General features: G+C 41.0%; 1 protein-coding gene across 1 annotated transcript in view; it reads right to left on the bottom strand.

Moving 5' to 3' along the window:
- LOC124620105 (sorbitol dehydrogenase-like) overlaps window positions 1-23,145 on the bottom strand; it is a gene marked incomplete at its 5' end in the record, with an annotated part of 151,900 nt that extends 128,755 nt beyond the window's left edge. The window contains 4 exons of the mRNA XM_047146774.1: window positions 13,085-13,244; window positions 14,606-14,770; window positions 19,084-19,114; window positions 23,116-23,145. Coding sequence (XP_047002730.1) covers window positions 13,085-13,244; window positions 14,606-14,770; window positions 19,084-19,114; window positions 23,116-23,145 — 386 coding nt within the window. The remainder of the gene's footprint in view (window positions 1-13,084; window positions 13,245-14,605; window positions 14,771-19,083; window positions 19,115-23,115) is intronic.
- Window positions 23,146-25,165: the final 2,020 nt, after the last annotated feature.

Raw genomic sequence — 25,165 nt, 5'->3', positions numbered from 1 at the left:
TCCGAGGTCGCGATGACGACCAGTTCGCTACTGTACCGTAAACATCAGGAACCCGGTAAAACATCAAATCCCCGGCATGGTTGCGGCCGAAAAAAAGATCCTGCAAGAACAGGACCAGAAGAGAATGGTTCAACGTGGCAGAAGTGCAATTCTACCGCAAATTGTTGTAGATTTCAATGCTGGGCCATCAACAAGGGTCAGCGTGCTAACCAATCAACGAAACATAATTGATATAGGCTTTCGGAGCCGAAGGCCCACTCGTGTACCCTTGATGATTGCACATCACAGCTTTACGCCTCTCCTGGGCCTGGACTGTTGATGAATGGAAACATGTTTCCTGGTCGGACGAGACTCGTTTCAAATTGTATCGAGTGGATGGACGTGCACGAGTATGAAGGCACCCTCATGAATCCATGGACCCTGTATGTCACCAGGGGACTGTTCAAGCTGCTGGAGGCTCTGTAATGGTTTTTTTTTGGGGGGGGGGGTGCAGTTGTTGTGATTTGTGACCCCTGATACGTCTAGACACGACTCTTGACAGGTGACACGTGCGTAAGCATTCTGCCTGATTACCAGCATCCAATCATGTGCGTTGTGTATTCGGACGGACTTAGGTAATTCCAGCAGAATAATGGGACACCCCACACGTCCAGAATTGCTACAGAGGGGCTCCAGGAACACACTTCTGAGTTTAAACACTTCCACTGGCCACCAAACTCCCCAGACATGAATATTATTGAGCATATTTGCGATGCCTTCAACGTGCTGTTCAGAAGAGATCTCCACCATCTCGTACTCTTACTGATTTATGGACAGCCCTGCAGGATTGATGGTGCCAGTTCCTTCCAGCACTACTTCAGACATTAGCTGAGACCATGCCACGTCGTATTGTGGTACTTCTGCGTGCTCGCGGGGCCGTACACATATTAGGCAGGTTACCAGTTTCTTTGGCTCTCCTGTGTCTATTGTTTAGTAGCGATCATTGAATACTCTTCCAAGAAGGTTCACACATTTAATAAATTAGAAAACTACTGAAATTAGTGCCAAACGTGCTGTTATTGTAATTTTAAAAACAGATAATTTTAAAACTAGGGCACCCACAGAATGTAGGTGGAAAATACAGACATAGGCAACAGTCACTCAGCAAACCTATATAAGAAGAGAGGGGTTTATTACAATTCCGGTAATGACTGCACTCAAAAGCACATTGTGCAAGCTGGTAGAAGCTTAGAAATCGCCTTAAGGAACTTCTCGATGTAAGCAGTTTGATATCCGAACTAACATCCCACTTCAGTGACAATCAACATTCTATTTCAGATCTCCACAATCACTTGGAGATACTACATAAAGAGGCCAAAGGTGGTGTTTTAAAGGCGCTTGAGGAGATACATGTAATACTGACCAATAACCAACAACCAAACGGAATTAAGACACCGGGCTTCATTGATCAATATTGACTATTTGAAAATTTCAAGTAAGGGGTCTCTGTATCTAAGTAGTTGGTTAGCTTATTACAGTTTACGTTAATATCCAAGTTTACTCTTACTGTCGGTCCGCAAGTATGTCATCTGATCCATTCAATGTGTACGGTGTTTTAATGTAACAAAAGTGAATAGCAATCTTTAAAAAATGTTTTTCACCTTAGCAGTCTCATTATATTTGTATCACCCACTTCCTATTCTTATGTTATATGGAGAGTCGAGTCTAACAGTTCGTGTGGCGACCGCAGTTCCTCAACACAGCACGAGCAACGCGCTTCTCTTATCTTCTGTGTTGTCCGCGTTAGTTCTATTTACTTAATAATCTCAGTACTCATACGGCAGCAACCGCTCACACTCCGGCAACACAATGTGATCATCTCACTGCTTGTGTTGTCAGCTGCTACGATAACCATTATGTTGGTGACGAACACACATAAGCGTGTCGGCTTCCAGTAAGTTTGATCTTCAGCATAGTCTTCTTACTTTCGATCACTGGTGGCTCCCAGAAGATGTTAAAAACAATTTCTGCGGAGTATTGCTATACATTAATTTTTTTAGTTTTCGTCATTAACTTTCTTATTCTTCAGTTACTCCAGGTCCCAATATTTTCCTGGATAACATTTACGATGGACATTGTCCGTTGCTTCACGTAGCCCCACAGGAACACAGTACTTTAATCGGTAAAGCGGCGACAGTTCGTGATTTTAACACAGGTTAGCCCCCGTTTTGGCACTTGTTCCATGTTCCATGTGGATCGTCCCGAGTTTAGTTGTATCACTGGTTTTTAGTCAAGGTTCATTTTCAGCTTCCTAATTCCATCCCGTCGTTTTTATAGACTGGACATTCATCATTGATGATAGTTTTACCAATTGAAACTGAGAACTTTGCCTAACCAGGTAATTCTGTAATAGCTCCCCACACCATATGACATGGCATTGTGAACAACCATCTTTAGGCATGAAATTACAAATCTCATTTATTAAATACATCTAGTCCATTTTTTGTGGGGCATACGTGATCCATACCTAGTTTCATGACTAGAAGTATATTATTTTCCTCCTTTTTTGAGTTTATTCACTCAGAATTTATGATATATCGGATAACTTCATTTCCCCATTATCAGAGTAAATTGTTTATAAAATTTCTGTACACATATATACCAGAAAATGCAACTTAAAAGTTGCAAAATCGGTTGAGTGAGTCTCTAGTCGACTTCAGTAAAAACATCAACTGCGAACTATTGGACTTTTCATTCAGTTTCATATTTTAATAATTTTAACACATGTAAAAAGGGTGATTTTTTTTCCACCGTGTACAAACTCTAGGGACTGGTGGATGGGAGGATACAGAACAAAAAGTCTAATGGTCTTATGTTCGGAAATGCGTGGTTTCCATCCTAGAGACCATTTATTCAGTCGTACATCGTTACAGAGACTGGTGTCTAATACGCGCTGTACCATGCGGCCACAGTTACAATATGTATTGCAAATGGTTTCCATGTGCCTCAAAGCATGCGGAACACACTGTAGCATGTTCTGTCTCACATGCTCATATCGGCCAGGCTGCAGCCAAACAGTGTCAAAGGCAGCATGAATACGCTGTCCACTGTCTCCATATCTGGAATTGTCTCTACATACACAATACTTTTGAGATGCCTCCATAACCAGAAATCGCACGCGTTGAGATCCGGTGAAAGAGTAGGCCATGCAACTGGACCCTCTCGCCCGATCCCGCAACTAGGGAACACAGATTGAGACGTATCCGGATGTTAAGGGCGAAGTGGGCTGGAGCACCATCATGTAGCAACCACTTAAACCTTTGAACCACCAATGGCACGTCTTCCAGCAAGAGAGGCAAAGTCTTCACAAGAAATTCAGATAGTGTCGACCTGTTAGGCGATGTGGAAAGAAGACTTGTCCCAAAATACGATCACAAATTATCCCAGCCCACACATTCCAGCTGCACCGATGCTGATGATTCACTGTCACCACACCATATTATCAAAAAGTTCAAATGGCTCTGAGCACTATGGGACTAAACATCTATGGTCATCAGTCCCCTAGAACTTACAACTACTTAAACCTAACTGACCTAAGGACATCACACAACACCCAGTCGTCACGAGGCAGAGAAAATCCCTGACCCCGCCAGGAATCGAACCCGGGTTCTGCATATTATCCCACAGATGACTGTTATGAAAGTTGAAGACACCACTCCGCGTAAAGGTAGCCTCATCTGTGAATATGATGGATGACACAAATCCCGGAATCATGGTTACCTGATGAAGAAACCGATGTGGGACATCTGTCGGTAGTAAGTCCTGCACACGCTGTAAGTGATAAGGGTAGCAACAACTATCATGTAGAATGTTCCACACGGTCGTCTGGCTTACTCTGTACTGGCGGGCCAACTGCCTGGTATTGATACGGCGGTCGCCTTCCACAGTGTTAATCGCATTTTCCTCCAAGTCTGGTGTCCGAACATTTCGGGTACGTCCTTCATGTTTTCCTGCTTCCTGAAACGATCCTGTCTCAGACAAACGGCGAAACACTGTTGCAAACATTGAATTCTGTGGTGGCTGTCGGCGGGGGTAGGTCTCGTGATACAACCTTGCTACCCGCCGCCTGTTGCCATTTGCCTTTCCGTAAGTAAACATCGTGTCGGCAAGCTCTCAAATAGAATACGGAACCATTGTGTACAACGTTGTATCATATCCACTATAAGGTAGGTCAGCAATAGAAGTGAATCGGACACAAAATTACTAATTACTATGGCAGGAGAGAGTGCTAAGGCATGACGTATCAAGACCCTGTAGGAGGAAATCATGCGTACTGTAACTGTGGGTGCATGGTACAGCGCGCATGAGACCGCAGTCTCTGTAACAAAGTATAATTGAATAAATGGTTTATAGCATGGAAACCAAGCGTTTCCCGACATAAGTCCATTATACTTTTTTTGTTCCGTATCTTCTCATAGATCAATCCCTAGTGTTTGTACATTGTGGAAAAGTCACCCTATAGAGGGTGGTCCATTGATCGTGACCGGGCCAAATATCTCACGAAATAAGCGTCAAACGAAAACACTACAAAGATCGAAACTTGTCTAGCTTGAAGGGGGAAACCAGATGGCGCTATGGTTGGCCCGCTAGTTGGCGCTGCCATAGGTCAAACGGATATCGACTGCGCTTTTTTTTTTTAATAGGAACCGCCATTTTTATTACATATTCGTGTAGTACGTAAAGAAATATGAATGTTTTAGTTGGATCACTTTTTCGCTTTGTTATAGATGGTGCTGTAATAGTCACAAACATATGGCTCACAATTTTAGACAAACAGTTGGTAACAAGCAGGTTTTTTAAATTAAAATATAGAACGTAGGTACGTTTGAACATTTTATTTCTGTTGTTCCAATGTGATACATGTACTTCGTGAACATATCATTTCTGAGAACGCATGCTGTTACTCTGTGATTACCTGTAAATACCACATTAATGCAATAAATGCTCAAAATGATGTCCGTCTACCTCAATGCATTTGGCAATAAGTGAAACGACATTCCTCTCAACAGCGAGTAGTTCGCCTTCCGTAATATTCGCACACGCATTGACAATGCGCTGACGCATGTTGTCAGGCGTTGTCGGTGGATCACGATAGCAAATATCCTTCAACTTTCCCCACAGAAAGAAATCCGGGGACGTCAGATCCAGTGAAAGTGCGGGCCATGGTATGGTGCTTCGACAACCAATCCACCTGTTATGAAATACGCTATTCAATACCACTTCAACCCCACGCGAGGTATGTGCCAGACATCCATTATGTTGGAAGTACATCGACATTCTGTCATGCAGTGAAACATCTTGTAGTAACATCGGTAGAACATTACGTAGGAAATCAGCATACAGTGCACCATTTAGATTGCCATCGTTAAATGGGGGGCAATTATCCTTCCTCCCATAATGCCGCACCATGCATTAACCCGCCAAGGTCGCGTTGAGGTAGTACCATGGGTAAGCGAGGGCTACGACATGATCCTAGGAGTAGATTTCTTGCATCAACATTATGCCAAAATTGACCTTGGACAACGAACTGTGGAACTTGATGGAATGTTATTTCAGCTAGGGGAAACTGTTGTCAATGCAGAACTGTCGCGAGGGGCGTTCAACATAACGAACAAACCAACTGAACCACGTATATTAGCATTAAGGCTTAATTCGCATGATTGTGCGTCTAGTGGCACCGGGAAGTCGCTTTGGATAAGTGTGGAGTCAAATCTACCTGTGGGTACAGTATGTGTTATTGAACCATTGGAAGATAATGAATTTTTCGACCCATTGGGTTGTTTTGTGAAACATAGTGCTGTACACGTACAGGAGGGGAACGACGGGCGAGTAGTTCCCGTGAACGTGGATAATTTAGCGCTGTAGACGCGAATTTGGGAAAGGAGTTTTAGTATCAAATATGTATGTGCCAGATGACGAAGACTGGTGTTCGAGAGGTAGGCGAAGCGATCAACCACTAACTGCCGATAGAACTGCATTGCGTGACAAAATTAAGCATTTGAAAGGAGGAGAAAGAGAACAGGAGGAAGAATTACTGTGGGAAATTAAGGATTTTTTTTCACAAGGGCCGTTACCAGCAACTCCATTAGTTCAACATAGGATACCAACAGGGAATGAAGCACCTGTTTACCGTAAACCATAGAGAATACCGAGGTATTTGCAGCCGATTGTGGAGGATTTCATTGATCAGCAGCTTGCGGACGGTATTATAGAGCATAGTAATAGTTGCTGGGGAGCGGGCATTGTCGTTGTGCCTAAAAAATCTATGGATGAAACTAAGAAATACGGGTTCTCTTGTGACTACCGATACCTCAATAATAAGACAGTAATGGACGCATACCCCATTCCAAACATATCGGAGACTTTGGATCATTTAGGACAGTGCCAGTACTTTTCTACGATGGATTTGATAAATGGTTATCATCAGTTAGAGGTGGCTCCAGAGGATCGTCCAAAAAATGCTTTCTCTACACCTGGAGGCCATTACCAGTACATTAGAATGGTATTCGGTTCGGAAAACGCTCCGGCAACGTTTCAGAGGTCGCTAGACACTGTGTTGAGGGGTTTGAAACAGCGGTAGTGTCTGGTCTATTTGGATGACATTATAGTGTTTTCAAGTAGTATGGAGCAAAATAGCGGTTATGGGAAGTCTTTATGAGGTTAAGAGCAGCTAGTTTGACGTTGAGCCTGGAGAAGTGTCATTTTGCATTAGAAGAAGTAAAATATTTAGGTCATATCATCAGTAAGGACGGAGTGCGAACAGATCCGAGGTTGGTACAGGCTGTAAGGGATTTTCGAGAACCAAAAACATTTAAGGAGGTGCAGTCATTCATCGGAATTTGCAATTTCTATCGAAAGTTCATGAAGGGTTTTGCAGATTTAGCACAGCCGTTGATGTGATTGTTACGGAAGGGTGAAAAATTTGAGTAGACAGAACAGTGTCAGAAAGCGTTTGACAAACTGAAAGAAATGTTAACATCAAGTCTGGTTCTTGTGTTTCCAGATTTTGAAAAGGAGTTTACACTAGCACGCGATGCATCGAATCAAGCATTGGGGTGTGCTCTTAGTCAGGAAACTGATGGGAAAGAACTTTCTGTAGCCTATGCGTCTAGGTAGTTGAATACAGCAGAGAGTAATTACTCAACAACAGAGAGGGGGATGATTAGCGTAATCAAAGGAATCACATATTTTAAATGTTATTTATATGGGACAAGATTTCGGGTAGTGAAAGATCATGTTGCGTTGAAGTGGTTGTTGGGGTTGAAGGATCCGTCCACTAGACTCGCTCGAAGGGCTGTGAGGCTTAGTGAATTCGTCTACGAGATGGTGCGCATGAAGCACGGCAATGCGGATGCACTAAGTAGGAAGGTGGCAAAAATCGAAGTCATAGGTTATGACCTAGCAGTATGGCAAGAATTAAAGGATGCGGACAACGATTGTATCGGACACAGCCACAGTTTAATGTGTACGACGGTCTTCTGTGCAAGGAAACGAAGTTAGGGCCAAGAGTAGTAGTGCCAGCGAAGTTGAGGGATGAGGCTTTAAAAGAAGCACATGATCACGTGTTATCTGTTCATGGAGGGTGTACAGCGACGAATCGGAGTGTGGTGGAGAGGTATTGGTGGAGAGGTAGGAAAGGAGATGTGGATCAGTATGTCACGAATTGTATACCATGCGCGCAGATAGCAGATTTGAGCCGGAAACAGATACAGCTACAACGATTACCGGAAGCAACATGTCCATTCTCTTTGCTCAGAATCCATGTCTTAGGACCTTTTAGGCGAACACCATAGGGAAACAGATTCGTTCTGACAAATAATAGACAATTTTTCAAGGTATGTGGAGATGGTGGCTATGCCAAATCAATGGTGGCGCAAGCATTAATAAACAACTGGATTTTGAAGTTTGGTGTACCAGAGACAATAATTACTGACCAAGGGACCAACTTCATGGAGGATTTAATGAAGGAACTGTGTAAATTGTTGAATGTAAAGAAGTTGAGGACGAGCGCGTTGTATCCACAGGCCAACGGAAGGACAGAATGGATACACAGAACAATCGGGAAGATGCTGAGTTTTTATGTGGATTCTCATCACCATCAGTGGGACGAGTATTTGAAGCATATTGTATGCGCATACAATGCAAAAGTCCATGCAAGTACCGGTTTGTGTCCATATGAGGTAGTGTAAGGGCGAAAAATGCCGTCACTGTTTGATTTAGTGAAGCTACAGAAAGGAAGGGCCGGTGAATCCGTACGTCAATTCGCTAGAGCAATTCGGGATGTTTGGAAACGGGTACAAAAGGCGAATACAAAGGCTTTGGAAAGGCAGGAAGACGCAGTGAAGCGGAAAGGAAGTTTACCACAGTTTAGAGTGGGGCAATGGATAATGCTGTCCAGCCCCTACACGCAAAAGGGGAAAACGAAGAAGTTCCTCACGAGGTATCAAGGGCCATACCAAGTTGTTGAAGCCACATCCCCCATTAATGTTAAAATTCAGCTGCCAACGAGAACAACGATAGTACACATTGGGCAGTTACGGCCATTTACGGGTTGCCCGGATGTGGTTCCATGCGTGTCACAGGAAGGAAAGAGGAAGAAAGAGAGAGTGAAGAGAGTTGCTAAGCACAGAGAAAACCAGGAAGATAGAGTACAGCATGAAGTACCGGATGCTTTGTGATCCAGAAAGTAGTAGAGTATTTGTAGTTTTTTATTTTTTATTTTTCGTGTCATGTATCACTGGGTTTGTGTAGAGTAATTAGGCATTCTATTTTCACATGTTGTATGTATTTTCGAATATAGCCTGCTGCGGATAGCAGTCCTTTTGAAGAGGGAGTAAAGGTGATGGTGATACCTGTCCTCAGGTCACTGAATAGGGAAGTTTAGCGTCTGACGTATATGGAGTGTTGTTGGAGGAGAAATCAAACGCTGTTCTGGAGAAATAAACTCGTCTGAGTAAATTTTGTGGCAAAGCCGTAATAAATATGCGTTGAACGATGTCAGAGTCGTACGATTTCCTGTTTAAATTTTTTGTTATCGACAGTGCTCGGTCACGAAAGTCGTGTTTATTGCACCAGTTCATATAATGTAAATTTAAGGATGAACGTAGTCACACAATCGGTGTTGAGATTGAATCAAAAATAGTGACTATTGGAGGAAAATCTGTGAAGCTACAAATATGGGACACATGCACGGTGCAGTTATTTTTAGCCAGGGGGAAAGGAATAGACTATCGAAGGGACATCGTGGAGCCAAAATTGAGCTTGCAACAAGTCGGGATGCATTGGATCTTCTCCACCTACGAGAATTTGGTTCGAATCCTGCCTCGGGCATGGATGTGTGTGAAGTCCTTAGGTTAGTTAGGTTTAAGTAGTTCTAAGTTCTAGGGGACTGATGACCTCACATGTTAAGTCCCATAGTGTTCAGAGCCATTTGAACCATTTGAGAATTTGGTAGTAGTAGCAAGTTGTTTTGAGCGGGGAGTATTTGCAGAAGCGAAACGTATAGAGCTCGAGGAGAGCGGAATTTTAATCACTGAAACTAAGTGTAACATAATAGGAGCAACCTTCCAACTGCCAGTGTCAATTTCAGGAGTCACGCCATTGAATGTTTCGCAGCCACAGCTGTACTGTCCAGAAACCACTTCAGAGTTTTTGACAAGGCAGAATCTGACATTGTTAAATCAAACTCTGGAGCCAGGTCTGTTGAGATCCGCAAACCAGTTCATTTTATAGCAAGAGGGGTGCATATAAGCCGAACAGCTTGTTCAACATCTTGCTCAGTATAGGGAAAGGCAACACCAAATAACGATCATTTTGAACACCTCTGTGCTAAGTGTCATCGCAGCCTTAAATTTGCTATGTGTTGTTTTCATTCTGATCACGTGGAGAGCCAAGGGTAGTCCAAGTCCCAGTGGATTGCATGAGATGCATAGGTAAGGGGCTGATCGAGCAGTGGTCGTCCAGTACGGAATTTTTATCTTTTGTTGCATGTCATGGTTTTAAGAGGCACTAAACCACATTTAAGTTTTCTAGTAGTAAGGAAATATGCCATAGGCGCCGACTCAAACAAGTTAAGAGTTAGTTAAGGGGCGACGTGGGGACCGGGTCTTTCAGAAGAGGGGGATAATGTAGCGGCACCACCCTTTAGGATAGGGAAAGTTAGTTTTGTGCAACATTCTGAGCACAAGTTACCGCCACGTGTGGGCCAGATTGCAGTGAGTTATGCATACCATAGTTGCGAAGTAGAATGGAGGCCTCAGGACCGTCGAACCACTGAAAAGCGTAAATGCAGCGGTTCGCATGGTGCAATTTACAGGCAGAAGGGGCCAACTGGCGCAACTGGGGTGTGGTGGACTCGGAGCAGCACGTTAGCAAAACAGAGGCACACAACCGCATATAAATAGGTGCTATTTACTAACGAGATTCATTCAAGTGTTTCAGCTCCCTCGGACGGCGACGCGTGTCACACCACTGGGCTACACGCAGCAACAGATGGGGCGCCAGCATTCCAGTCCATGGCAGGTCGTTGGTTCGACCTTCTGAAGCCGATGCAGGGTCTGCAGCCAGCCAGCGGCAGGCCACTCTTCGACTTGCTACCATGGGTAGTCATCTCTGCTCTCAACACTCGCCACAGATTTTCCGGGGCGAGGGAACGCCGGATAGCGGGCACTTGTTGCCACCGCTATCTCAGATATGCCAGCGAGGAAGAAGCATTGCGGAGCTGGCCTATGGCTCCTGGCGGAGCAGCACAGAGACAATAAGGACAGTGGCCGCTGAATCGGCTGCTGGCGCAGACATCCTGACATAATCGAAACTCTGCAGCTGGCATACAAGGCAGGCTTGACACAGCATTGCATTACATTGGCCGCTGGGGTGCTTCCTCAGCATTTTGGAGCCCTGTGACGTGGACTGAGGTGAACGGAGCACTGTAGTGGAAATCAATGAATCATTTGGAAAGTTCTAGCCGAGTTTTAATACATCCTGATACATTTGACGGCAGAAGTTTCCACTACAATATACAACATTCATAGGTGAACCTGCATCTAGGTCGTAAGTTGGTTCAAGGGGAAATAAAGCTTTATTCTCATAGCGCAGGCCTACCTATGGTATACGACTACACAACCTGGTCCGAGAGGCCTGCTTGGCAGTGTTTGCACTGCAAATGCCGTTTCCGGCCACCGTGCTCTCACATTCTAGGACATTTCTCAAATTTTTTACGCCAGATTTCAACGTCAACATTAACAATTGCTATATCACTATAATTGCCTTCTTAAGAGCTATCGAATGCATTTATAAAAAGTGTACTGTTGCATTGTTTGTACTTACTTCACTGTCTCCATTGACACCAGCGATAAAAACATTAACCAAACAAAAATATACATGTCCCTCGACGCTCTAACATTTGCCACAAACCGTGTATCGATTTGGGTAACCGTTCACGAAATGCCTGTATATGGAAACAGCTCTCAAAACGGCTCGCCTGAAACCAAAGGCACGTATGTGGACGACATATTCATGATTTATCAGCACGATGAAGAAAATCTACAGGAATTTCTGTGCCATCTCAACATCACGTTCATCATGGAGATGGAAGAAAATAGATGGCTACCATTCTAATAAAGAAGAATCGTGATGACATGATAGGACATTCCGTCTACAGGAAGAAGACACACATGGAACTGTACCTAAACACCAGTAACTGCCAACATCCAGTGCTCACAACCCTGGCATACACAGTGTGAGCCATATGCTACAAGGAAAGTCTGTCTACCGAGTTACACAGTTCTGCAAAACCTTTCGCAACAATGGCTACTCGGAAACACAAACAGAACGAATCTCCAGCCAAGCTGGAACAAGAAAGAAACAATACAGAAGAAGAAACCCAGCACCCCGTGTTTGTTCGGTATACAGGGCCACCAGCAGGCTAGATTGCCAGAATAGTGGGAAAGGACAAGATAAAAACAGTTTTTCGCTCAACAGTTAAAATCAAGAATATGTTTGGCTCAGCCCAGGACCAACTAGGGCTATGGACACCTAGCTCTACTGCATCAGCTGCAAGTGTGGCAGGCAGAATCTCGGCCAGACAAAGTGATGCATCTCGCAGTGCTGTTCAGAAAATATGAAGAGCGTTCGCCTTGACCAATCCGACAAGTCTGCTGTGGCTAAGCACAGCATTAACCGTGAACTTGTTTGTTTTTGAACAAAGATGCCGTGCAGCCGCAATGGGTCCTGGGACTTGGTCATCAAAGTGACAGTGGGAATACGAATGCATGATGACCTTGTCAATCGGGATACTGGTTTCCAATTGAGCTCCAAATTGGATGTGACGTTACCCGTCATGTCCAGTGTCCACTCTTCCCCCCATACCTCCCCCCCCCCCTTCCCCAGCGGCCACGCCGTCTCTTTCGGATCTATAGTGACGCGATAGGATCACCTGTTGGGCTCACGGCTATGGAGTCTGCTATCCAGCGAATATAAAGGAACGAACTGGACATGGGCCCGACTCTTCGCGAAAATTATGAGTACGAAAGTCATCGACACATTGCAGCAACATGACATTTCATCAAAAAATTACTTGAGTGATTAAATGTACTACGACTCTCTGGTCAGCATCCCCAACGCTTTAAACACAAAGATGACCTGCGTAAGCTGTTTAGAAAGAAATGTCATAATTACTGTCTTGTTGGTAGCATCCTTACACATGAACAAATTAGCAGCGCTTTTTTCAAAATTGACCTTATGGGGATAAGCGTTACTTTCTGTCGTTCCCAATCCACAAAACTTTATCATGTCTATGCAGTCCACCGTTTTATAACCGTTGACACAATTCAATATAATGAAAGTAATGCACTGTTGATCCTTTGGGCTGAGACAGTACTGTATTTACGCTCGTACAGCTTGCGTGTCAACTACGAAGATGTAGTGCTCTGCCGTAAGGCCCAGTAACTCATTTACCCATTTCTTCATCGCATAATTACAGCTGCACAGACCATCAGAATGGATTACAAGACAGAAGCTAATCATGTATCTAATGCGGCTCGCTTACTTGTGGCAGAAATCTGCTGTGTGCACGTAGTAACGGCACATGGTTCCGTCAACCGGCGGAGTTGCACAGAAAATAACGTCAGGGCAGAGGTGGTAGCGACCTTCTTTGCAATAAGAACACATTCTGCACGGTGTGCCAGGTTCAAGGGCTACGCGGTCACCTAAAACAAACAAACGGCATTTGCAAGAAAAAAAAGTTTTGAACAGTGGTTTAGAGTACAGAGTTTTTGTGGAAATATTGTAAGTGAAGACCCCAAGACTTGCAAGCTCTATAGAACGGTTAGTAAGAGCTATAACATGAATATAGGCAAAATTAAAACACGGGGAATGAGATGTAGTCTATTAAAATCACTAAATGCTTGGAGAATTAAATTAACATGTGGAGTGCCGAAAGCAGTAGATAAAGTTTTGCTGCTTGAGCAGCAAAATAACAGACGATGGCAGATGTAGAATAGATATGAAATGCAGACTAGCAATAACAAGGAAAGTGTTTTTGAGATAGTTGCTTTTCTTTAAAATTTCACCGCTGTAGCTTTTATAACGAAGGAGATCTAAGCCAATTATTAATTATTATTGCGTATTGTTGTAAAAAAAGTCCCTTGCATTATAAAGTTAATTTCTTTGGGCCTACATCCAGTGAATTTGAGCACCATGGACGAAGTATTTACTAAACGTCTAGAAACGTCTGAAGTCATTTTACACTTCTGTAATACAAAACCAAAATGGAAATTTTGGTAATACATTTAAAAATCTCCTACAGCAAACAAAATTTAAATTTGCTACACGACTATAAACTTATGTGATCAGGTTTAGTGTTTCATTGTTGGAACTGCAGTGCATCTAACATCGTGTAGAAAGCAGAAAATTCTGAAAATAGTGCGTTAAACACGAATAAAATATTTATACGGCAAAAATCTACTCCATTGACATAAATTCAATTCAGCTAAGGAACTTTACAACATTCCTCCTTACTGATAAGCGTGCGACTGGGATACATACTAGATGTTACAACTGTTTGTTCATATCACTAATGTTCTCTTCTAGCATGCAAAAATTGTGGAAATTATCAGAGTGTTTTCTATTTTATCCTTCAACAAACGAACGCCATAACATACTCTCATAAGTTCAAATTCATTTCATTTTATAAATATTCTTTTGACGAGAACATCAGGGTAATTCGAGTTGATACGGAGGCTTACTAATAGTTTTTCTTCACGCACACAATTTGCAATTGGAACGGGAGAAGGAGTAAATTATATTGGTACAAGGACTACTCTCCACCACACGTCTAGAGGTGACTTATAAATTATAAACGTAGATGTAGGTGTTCGGAGAGGAAGAGGCGGACACTGATGATCTATTGCCAATATAGCTATGAATAGTACTGATTACCATGTAAATTAGGTTCGCTTATGTAATTATCCAAAGACAAAATTCTTCAGTTGTTTTCTTTACTGTACAGTTTTGCACCATGAAATGCGTTTCCTTATGTCCTGTAATACTAAATTAAATGCATACTTACCCTCTTTCAAGTCTTTCACACAAGGCCCAAGTTTTTCAACTGTGCCCGATGATTCATGGCCAAGTACCATGGGACCCTTAACCACAAAGTCGCCTATTTGACCATGCACCAGATAATGTACATCTGAGCCGCATATCCCAACACTGCCCATGCGTATAAGCACTTCTGCAAAATACAAAAATTTCGATATTGTTTAAGCCAAGTTGCATCGTTTAACTGTAACAGGTTACTACAGGTTACTGCAGTGTTACACTAATATACCTATAGACCGAATTGTTTATCTTTTTTTTTTCTTTTTCGAGTCATTATATAAAGCAGACCGAAATACTTATCCCATTTCGATACCGACTAACAAACTGTACCATTTATGTGTAAGGCATACAATTACGAAACATCTGGTGGTGAGATATAATGTTATAATTAGCCATTTCCTTGCTTAACTCATTTCTATGGAAAACTTATATTTAAGTACTACACAGATCAAAAAAAGTTTTGCATCACCTCCGTTCCGAGAGTTCCGGAAACTGAACAGAAAATTATAATATAGATCAACGTAAACATCATTTCAGCCCTTTCTATTGCTCATGAAAACCTCACCTTGCATGTTGTACTACCATACAGCGAGACCTTCAGAGGTGGTGGTCCAGATTGCAGCACACACCGGTACCTCTAATAGCCAGTAGCACGTCCTCTTGCATTCATGCATGCCTGTATTCGTCGTGGCATACTATCCACAAGTTCATCAAGGCATTGTTGGTCTAGATTGTCCCACTCCTCAACGGAGATTGGGGTAGATCCCTCAGAGTGGTTGGAGGGTCACGTCGACCACAAAAAGCCCTTTTCAGTCTATACCAGGCATGTTCGATAGGGCTCATATCTGGAGAACATGCTGGCCACTCTAGTCGAGCGATGTCGTTATCCTGAAGGAAGTCATTCACAAGAAGTGCACGATGGGGGCGCGAATTGTCGTCCATGAAGACGAATGCCTCGCCAATATGCTGCCGATATGGTTGCACTATCGATCGTAGGATGGCATTCACGTATCGTACAGCCGTTACGGTGCCTTCCATGACCACCAGCGGAGTACGTCGCCCCCACATAATGCCACCCCAAAACAGCAGGGAACCTCCACCTTGCTGCACTCGCTGGACAGTGTGTCTAAGGCTTTCAGCCTGACAGGCTTGCCTCCAAACACGTCTCCGAAGATTGTCTGGTCGAAGGTATATGCGACACTCATCGATGGAGAGAAAGTGATGCCAATCCTGAGTGGTCCATTCGGCATGTTGCTGGGCCCATCTGTACCGCGCTGCATGGTCTCGTGATTACAAAGATGGACCTCGCCATGGACGTCGGTAATGAAGTTGTGCATCATGCAGCCTATTGCTCACAGTTTGAGTCGTAATGCGACGTCCTGTGGCTGCACGAAAAGCATTATTCAAGATGGTGGCATTGCTGTCAGGGTTCCTCCGAGTCATAATCCGTAGGTAGCGGTCATCCACTGCAGTAATAGCCCTTGAGCGGCCTGAGCGAGGCATGTCAGCAACAGTTCCCGTCTCTCTCCTCCATGTCCAAACAATATCGCTATGGTTCAGTCCGAGACGCCTGGACCCATACCGTGTTGAAAGCCCTTCCTGGTATAAAGTAACAATGCGGATACGATCGAACCGCGGTATTGACCGCCTAGGCGTGGTTGAACTACAGACAACTTGAGCCGTATACCTCCTTCCTGGTGGAATGACTGGAACTGGTCGGCTGTCGGTCCCCCTCCGTCTAATAGGCGCTGCTCACGCTTGGTTGTTTACATCTTTGGGCGGGTTTAGTGACATCTCTGAACAATCCGAGGGACTGTGTCTGTGATACAACATCCACAGTCAACGTCTATCTTCAGGAGTTCTGGGAACCAGGGTGATGCAAAAGTTTTTTGATGTGTGTGTAACAACAATGAACTTTTTGCCACTTCTGTTACGTGGCAGGTTACGCCCAAACTGTCATGTAACCCACTATTAAATTTTAAAAATGTGTTACATGACAGTTTGGGCATAATGTAATATGCTGACCCCAGTAGCCAGTGCAGTCAGTTCTTTGACGTTACCTGAAAACTGCAGTCAGTATTCACTATTGTCAATGATGTGCTGCCAACAACTTCTTCTTCTCCTTTCCTCTTAATAGGGTGTTGCAGACTTGTTATTTCTGCAGCCTTGGTGGCTTTCTTTGGCTGGCTCGTTGGGGAACTTGTTTGGTGCTGGAAACATTCTCTATGCAGGCATTGTACAGGGAAATGGCAGTTTCCTATATCCCCACAGCAGGAGTATAGGCGAGGGCAGAATGAATTACATACAAACAGCATTGTGCGAGACACGAAAAGGAATCCTTTTGGCTAGATAAGACCTGAAGGTCAGATGAAAACTTTTCATAGAGTATCAGACCGTGGGACCAGCCACTGGAAAGTCGAGGTTGAGCTGGACTCAGAACTTGCAGCCACTACTGCAGCTGTCTTCTATACACACACCGTTTAAGGGTGGTAAGAATATGCCACCAATGCAGCCATCGAGACGAGGGGAACGCAAAGCTAATTAATTTGCATCAGATTTTCATTACATAGCTAGTTGCACCCATCACTCACTTTGGCGAAAGTGTTATGTTCGTCGTTGGTTGTCCCGGGATCTTTTTTTAAATCACTATCCTTTGGGCACTCGTTGGCCGTGTCTACAATATAGTATCATATTATGTTTTTGTGTGTCCATACACCTGCACCAACCCTTTAATTCGTGTTTGCAATCTCTTGTGTATTTATTAAATGTATATATGCTTGCTTCAGCGAGCAAATCATTTTGCTTGACATTTTATGGCAATAAACCAGACTGTTACAATGACCACTCATTTACTTTTGTGGTTCGATGAATTCCTTCATTAAGATATTCACGTGAAGTGAGGTACCCATATTTTCATGCTTCGCTGGGACACAACTAGTAGTTTCCTTTTAAATAAGATGTTATCCATTGCATGGCGTCGTTTCTCTTAAATTTGCATGATCTTATGGGGAGCTTCCCATAGCTGCAGGTCACCAGAGATCGAATCTACAGCAGCATAAGGGTATGCTAAACTGCTCAACCGACACCTCACACTTCCAACGCTCAATTTAATATATTTACGAAATATGAGTATTATTTTTCGAGATAATGATGCCATCTGTTCAATACACTGTAAATTTATATTGTTTACTTATATTTCTTTACTTTACTCATCCACAGTATTATGATAGGAAGATATAGCAAGCCACGTTTCTTCTGGCAGAGGTAATCATAGCCCTTATCTACAGGATAGAATATTATTGAAATTTTGACAAAATGGTCATTTCAAATGAGTCAGATGATGCAACAAAATGATTTTTATCCAGAAAATACCATAATCACTACAATTTTCGATACATTGGAGCCAGCCGGTGTGGCCGTGCGGTTATAGACGCTTCAGTCTAGAACCGCGTGACCGCTACGGTCGCAGGTTCGAATCCTGCCTCGGGCATGGATGTGTGTGATGCCCTTAGGTTAGTTAGTTTTAATTAGTTCTAAGTTCTAGGCGACTGATGTCCTCAGAAGTTAAGTTGCATAGTGCTCAGAACCATTTGAACAATTTTTGATACATTGGAAGAAATCTAAGCTACCTACATCTTATCAAGATTTATTCAATAATTTAGGCCTTGTTATCTTCAAACATAGAGAAAGTTCACACATCTTTTCTCCCAACTTGTCGACTGGTGGCTAGTGCAACGATATACTAATATTATTTTAATACCTTTAATGTTGCAATGATACTGACACACCATAGGTAATCACATCAATGAGGAGTTGAGAAGATGTTATGAAGTAAGTGATTACCTAAATGGCTCCTACTAAGACTCCTGTGACGATACATCCCACCATCTTTACCTATCTAATTCTCTTTCTCTAACGGAGGAGATGTATGGATAAAACACTGCTCTGGTTTCCAGTGCTATTGGTTTTTGTAGGATACAGTAAACCATTATTTGATGACAGTTCAACTACTGTTTGATTTTATCAACTGTCAGGAACAAGTCAATGTTGGCTGAAAGTCATACTAGAAGTGTTTTATTTGGTATATCAAGAACAAAATATTGGCCCATACACTATACAGGCTTGTGTAGTTATACAGAAATGTCTCTCTGAATGCTATTCACACAAACATATTGTCATATACAGTGATAGAAGGCCTACCAAAGGAGTGAAACTGTTAGTTTTATGATTCAAATGAAATGATAGCACAGTTTTTGATGAATGTTCCTCTTTTTTTGTTCATAGTAAAAATTTGAACATAATAAGTATCAAATGAGGAGAGAACGAGTTATGATAATATTAAAATTATTTTGTAAATAATTCATTGTGACTACTGCCTAATTGTGTGTACTAAAAAGTAAATGAAAATTACAACTAAAAATATAGAGAACGTTCACTATAACTTACGGTTTTCCTTTGGATCTGGTGGCATAGGTCTCTTTTCCTACAAGAAAGAAGAAGAATTTCAAGTTCAAAAACTAACTCACTTTCAGGAATAGATGATTATAGAAATAATATTCCGTGTAGCCTCAGATCTCTTATCAAGTGCAAGACCGTATATAGAAGGAAAGCAGACTCTGTATCAAAAGTTGAATGCTGATGATCTGCCCAACAGTGACATGCAATTGCCAAATTGCAAATTTACTCTGCATTTTAGGTAATGGACACCTTTCACTCAAAAGCAAAAAGGACATCAAGTATATCTATACCGAATTACACAGTCACATCAACACATATTGATTATTTCAGGTGTATTCATTAGCAAATGATAATTATAATGTTGACTATGTGATAAGATGTGTAAACGAATTTCAAAATATTGGAATAATCATAAGCTGATGCAAATAATTTTTTTCTGATATGCTACTGCCAAATTTATGCACAAATAGAATTGAAGTCTTCAACCAATTCTCTGGCAATAAGAAAGTATTTCTAAGTCAATAGAGGAATTTGCTCATGTAACCACATAGAGTCACACTGACAACTTCGAGAAATGCAACTGTCTCTGACAATAGCAGCTTACAACAAACTAAAAGGATATAATATAAATTACAATGAATCTACAATAACAAAATTATTTTTATGTGATATTGAAATCAAATATTTATTGAGAAATATTGTGCATAATTTGAAACAGCCATTTTATCACTGTGTTATATGTTTGAGTCCATATATAAAATGATATACAGGGTGAGGTTTTTTTATCTTGAGACAACGAAATATCTCATAAACTATTCATTGAAGAACAGAAAAATACATGTTCAATATTTTTAAAAATGCTTCCCAGCATTACCAACGTTGATCCCCTGACCCACCCACATGGGATTGGGGTGGAAAACATTGAAATTTTAAATAGGAACATCCCATTTTATTTTAGAATCGGACACTCTAGGAAAAAATGCGTAATTTTTGTACATAGCACTTACGTCGTTGCGTGATATATGGCTCTGTAATCTACAAATAACACAGTTGAATTTCAAAACGAAAAAAATGAATAGAATAAAAAACATAAAGACAGACGTGTGTGCAAATGACTCAGTGTGTTCTGGTTTTCTTCCTGTAGCTGTTTTGAAATACTCATTCATTAATTATTTTATTTGATCTCGTTGGTTGCATGTCGTCCCTCATTCTTAAGTACGTTCATCCATAACGTTACTGCGATGTTAGTTGGAATGCAAGCTATTACGGTAGAAGAGAAAATTGTCAGGGATGTGTACAATGCTCAACGTTTTCCAAACAGAGTGCGATCACGTGGTGCCGAATTAGTCGACATTTCTCCACTGAGAGAACTAGACAAGCACGCAAAATGAACCGTCGAAGGGCAGTTGCTGGAGAGAATAAATGGACTGCGATATTAGCTGCAGTGAATCATGATCCCCACATTAGCACTGGGCTATTAATCGTGAATTAGTCAGACTACCGTTTGCCGAAGTTCCTTCCCTCCGTCAAGGATTCGTGGCAATGATTTTCAGAATCAAATATCATTTCGCCAGTGGTCATTTCAACAAATAAACAGAGATCCAAATTTCTCTCCTGGAGTGTTGTTCTCTGACGAGTCGAGCTTCACGAACAACAGCACACTTAATTACAGCATGCGCTGCTTGAATGTGGAAAACTCTCATTTATTACCCCAAGTTGAACATCAGATCCGTGTCATGTGAATGTTTGGCGTGGAATAATTGCTGACAAACTCGGTGATCCATTCTCTGTCGATGCCACCCCAAATCGTGATTAATATCGAACTTTTTTGGAGGACGATCTTCCAGTATTGGTTGCAGGCCTTCCCTTGGACTTTGAAAAACAATATGGTTCCAATATGGTTGTTGCCCAACATGCGATCTAACACTTATTCTGTAGCAACATGGGAAGTATTATATCGCATGTACAATCGTCGGTAGTTCGGAAGAGGCGGTCCATTGTCTTGGTCTGCAAGCTCATCAGATCTTATTTCTCCTGACTTTTGTTTGTGAGGTTAGTTGTGAAGTTTTTAACGAAGTGCCAACAACGCTCAATAATATGATTCAGCGTCTCCGCAGTTCATGTCAGAATATTACGTCGGAAACACTTCTCAGTTGTGTCGAACCATTCCATGGCTGGCAAAATAATTGCACAGAGGCGGACTCGACATTTTTGAGTACATAAAAGCGAAATAATACTTACAAAAAAGCATTTGGTGATGGGCGAGAGGACACACCAACAAACGAGCACGCCATTGACGAAAGGTAGGGAGCGACGCCTCATACAAACACATCTGGCTTTCATTTTTTGTCCAATGCATTTTATTAACATAATATCGTTTTTAAACTCAATTGTTTTGGCGATCATAGCGCCATCTTTCACGCAACGAAAAAAGTGGTGCATAGGAAAGTTTCGTATTCTTTCCCATAAAATCCGAATCTACGATTAACCTGAGATGTTCCTATTAAGATTTCAAAGCTTTTTCCCTGGCCCATCCCGATGGACTGCGGTAGGGGGTTCAACATTGGTACCGCCGGATTTTTCCGCTTTTTAAACCGATGTGTAGTTTTCGAGATATTTCGTTGTCTCAAGATAAAAAACGCGCCCTGTATATTGGTATTGCATCACAGCAGCATGATTGAGTTTAGTTGTATTTATCTGAGAATTTTATGTAACTATTACATTTTGGATATTGGTCAACTCCATGTCAAATCAACAAGTGTTACAACCTGACCCTCTCAGATTTTTTTGAAATTAAGTATGTGTATATTACTCATAAAGAGCTTTGATATGATACCAAACATCATTAGTTTTATATATATATATATATATATATATATATATATATATATATATATATATATATATATATATATATATAAAACTAATGATGTTTTTCAACATTCGATAAATACAACATTGTTGTTTTTATAAACAATGTATGTATATATATATATATATATATATATATATATATATACATTGTTTATAAAAACAACATTGTTGTATTATCGAATTTTGAAAAACTGTATTTTTAAAATTCTCAAAAAAATATATGTGAAAGATACACTTTACTTCTACATATTCTGAAAGTTTCAACTTGGGATGAGCATGGGATCACTATCAAAACCAATTTTAGGTTAAAGGTGGTGCTTTAAAAATTCGTAAAAACTAATTTATTTTAGATATTAGGCCTACTTCTCACCAGCTGTATGTTGTTGTAAAATGTGGAAATTAAAAATAACTTATAATTCACAAAAGAACATATGTTTTATGCTTCTGTAATTAATAAATACAAAATGAAAATTTAAAAAAAAATAAAAAAACACAGAAAGATGAATATCTGAGATCAGACCTAAATTCAGTTAGTAATTACTATTATTTGCAAATAGGCGTCCTATTAGTGCACTTCTTCATACTTCGAACTTATCAGTTTGTTGCACATCAAGATTTCTGCACTGGATAACTTATATGTTCGCCCTGTAGCAGTTTGAGGGTTCATGATTGCCACTACTTCCCTACTGCTTATGGAAAGAATTTCTGGATGACTCGGAAATGTAAAAGATGGTGACGCTCCATGTGGATGTAAGAAACTAACTGTGATTTCATCCTTCTCCCGATTTTTTTCAAGTACACAGGTTAACCACCAGTGTCCATTATAATCACGAGCAATATATCCTTTTATGTCTTTCAACGGTATTGTATCACTGTCAGAAACTGTCACCAATTCAATTTTACTATCATCAGAGTTTGAATACACTTTTGTTATTATTTTTCCCTTGCTAAAAGGAATAAAAGTGTGAAGTTCTTGTGTCCCTACAATTTTGCAGGATTTCTCAAATCTCTCCGTGAGTTTCATTTTTTCATTTTGGTGATTTTCTTTAGTAGCATACTTGAAGTTCATTCCTTCTATGTTATCCGTGGCAAACATATAAAGTTGTTTTGGTGTCATTATTTGATCACTGTATGGCCGTTGCAGACTTGCTCGAGCTGCAAGTCGTTTAACTGTTCCACCAACACCATCACTAGCTCCCTTCCCATGCGAGGTGGCTGAAAAATGCCATTCAGCTTCAGTTTGGAAATCTTCTTCATGATGGCACAGGTTGATAAAGTTCTTCCTATTTTTATACTGAGCTGCTGCTCCATCAGAGAAATAATATATTTTTCTTGGTTTTCTACCGGATTTAACAGTCAGGAAGTCCATCAAGTACGATTGGAACAAATGCACAGCAGCAGTGTCATGTGTTAGGCATTTTGATATGATTACAAGACTTGTGTGCTCGAGTTTGTAATAAGCAACAATGAGATGAATCGTTGCTTGCATTTTTGTCCAGTGATAGCTTTGAACTTCGTCCTGTATGACAAAGGAGTAATTCTCAGAAAAGCCACAGATCGCTAAGACCTCGCCTTCTTCAAGTTCATTTCTCAGTCTCTTTTTGAAGGTTGATTGTTGACTAGCAACAAATGAATGTCGTGTAAGCGATTTTAATTTATCAAAAAAAAACATCAATAAAGTTGTCAAATGATTTTATAATTTTTCTAGAGATGTGTGATCAACGGAAACCCATTGCTGATAAGATATATTATCAATATCATTCGAATTCAACAAGTCTTGTAAATATGTCTTAAATGTTTCTTGGCCAGGGCAGAATTTACATTCACCAAAATGACAAGCAGGTAATGACAGATTGCATACAACTCTTGCAATGCAGTCTTTGTAAGTTTTTATTGGATTATCTTCATCCTTTGTCAGCTGAGGAATGTTACATCCAGTCAGCAAGAGTTTGAAGTTTTGATGGGTAGTGCACACACAGACACTGTGTGTACCACTACTTCCAGCTAAAACACAATTTTTGGGACATAAGTCTGCAAACTTCGAAAATCCAATGTGGAGCTCTGGATGTTTGTCTTTAAAGTTCATGTAAATTTCTTTCAAATTACTTAAAACTAGCCGTTTTTGTACTTGCAGTTTTTCTCCGTTATCTCTCGAGTTTGAAGTTTTGATGGGTAGTACACACACAGACACTGTGTGTACCACTACTTCCAGCTAAAACACAATTTTTGGGACATAAGTCTGCAAACTTCGAAAATCCAATGTGGAGCTCTGGATGTTTGTCTTTAAAGTTCATGTAAATTTCTTTCAAATTACTTAAAACTAGCCGTTTTTGTACTTGCAGTTTTTCTCCGTTATCTCTCACAAGCACAAAATCTTTTTTCCCAGGCATTGCCCTGCTTATCTCATCAGAACAATGAAAGTTTCTAACAAAGTCAGCATTTGTTTGATCAAGAGTCTTGCCAGGTTTTGGGTTTGGTGAAGACAAAATTCCCTTGGCCTTCACCAAATCTTTTACTCTTCGAGCCACGTAATTTGTTGCGTTAAATTCATCTTGAAGCTTCTTAACACTCCAGCTTTTTCTCAGATTCTGCATGATCATGCACCTCTTCTTCTTTTTCGGAAGGAAGCAATAATACCTTTGTTTGAATTGTTGAAGTTAATTCAATTAGTTTTTCCTTAGGATATTTTGCTTCATACAGTCGTTTGTTCTTAATTGGAGATTCACCAACGGGCTGCAAAGAAGCATTCAACCTTCCTAAGGCCTCACTTGCTGCAATGTCTTGTACGTCACTGTCACATGAAACCTTTTCACTTTCTTGTTTCACCACAGAATACAGTAGATTATCATCATTTTCTGTGCTAGACGTATTACAAATTTCTACTCGTGCAATGTTGTTTTTGTAAACAATGTATATATATATATATATATATATTAAACTGATGATGTTTGGTATCACATAAAAGCTCTTTACAAGAGCTTTCCAATGAAGTAAATTTTATTGTTCTACATTAGTTAGAACACGAGTTATAAAGAAAACAACATTGTTCTGCGAGTCAAAAATTTGTCATTTTTCCAATTTTTAAAGTCCATTACGCGGTAACTTTTTATCAGAAAAATGTGAAAAAAATTAATTTTTGGTACTATTTATGAGTACTATAGGCATACTCAATTTCATTTAAATTTAAGAGGGTAAG

This window comes from Schistocerca americana, chromosome 6 (genome assembly GCF_021461395.2).
Source record: "Schistocerca americana isolate TAMUIC-IGC-003095 chromosome 6, iqSchAmer2.1, whole genome shotgun sequence".
Classification (NCBI taxonomy): domain Eukaryota; kingdom Metazoa; phylum Arthropoda; class Insecta; order Orthoptera; family Acrididae; genus Schistocerca; species Schistocerca americana.
This window is presented reverse-complemented; position numbering and strand designations above follow the sequence as displayed.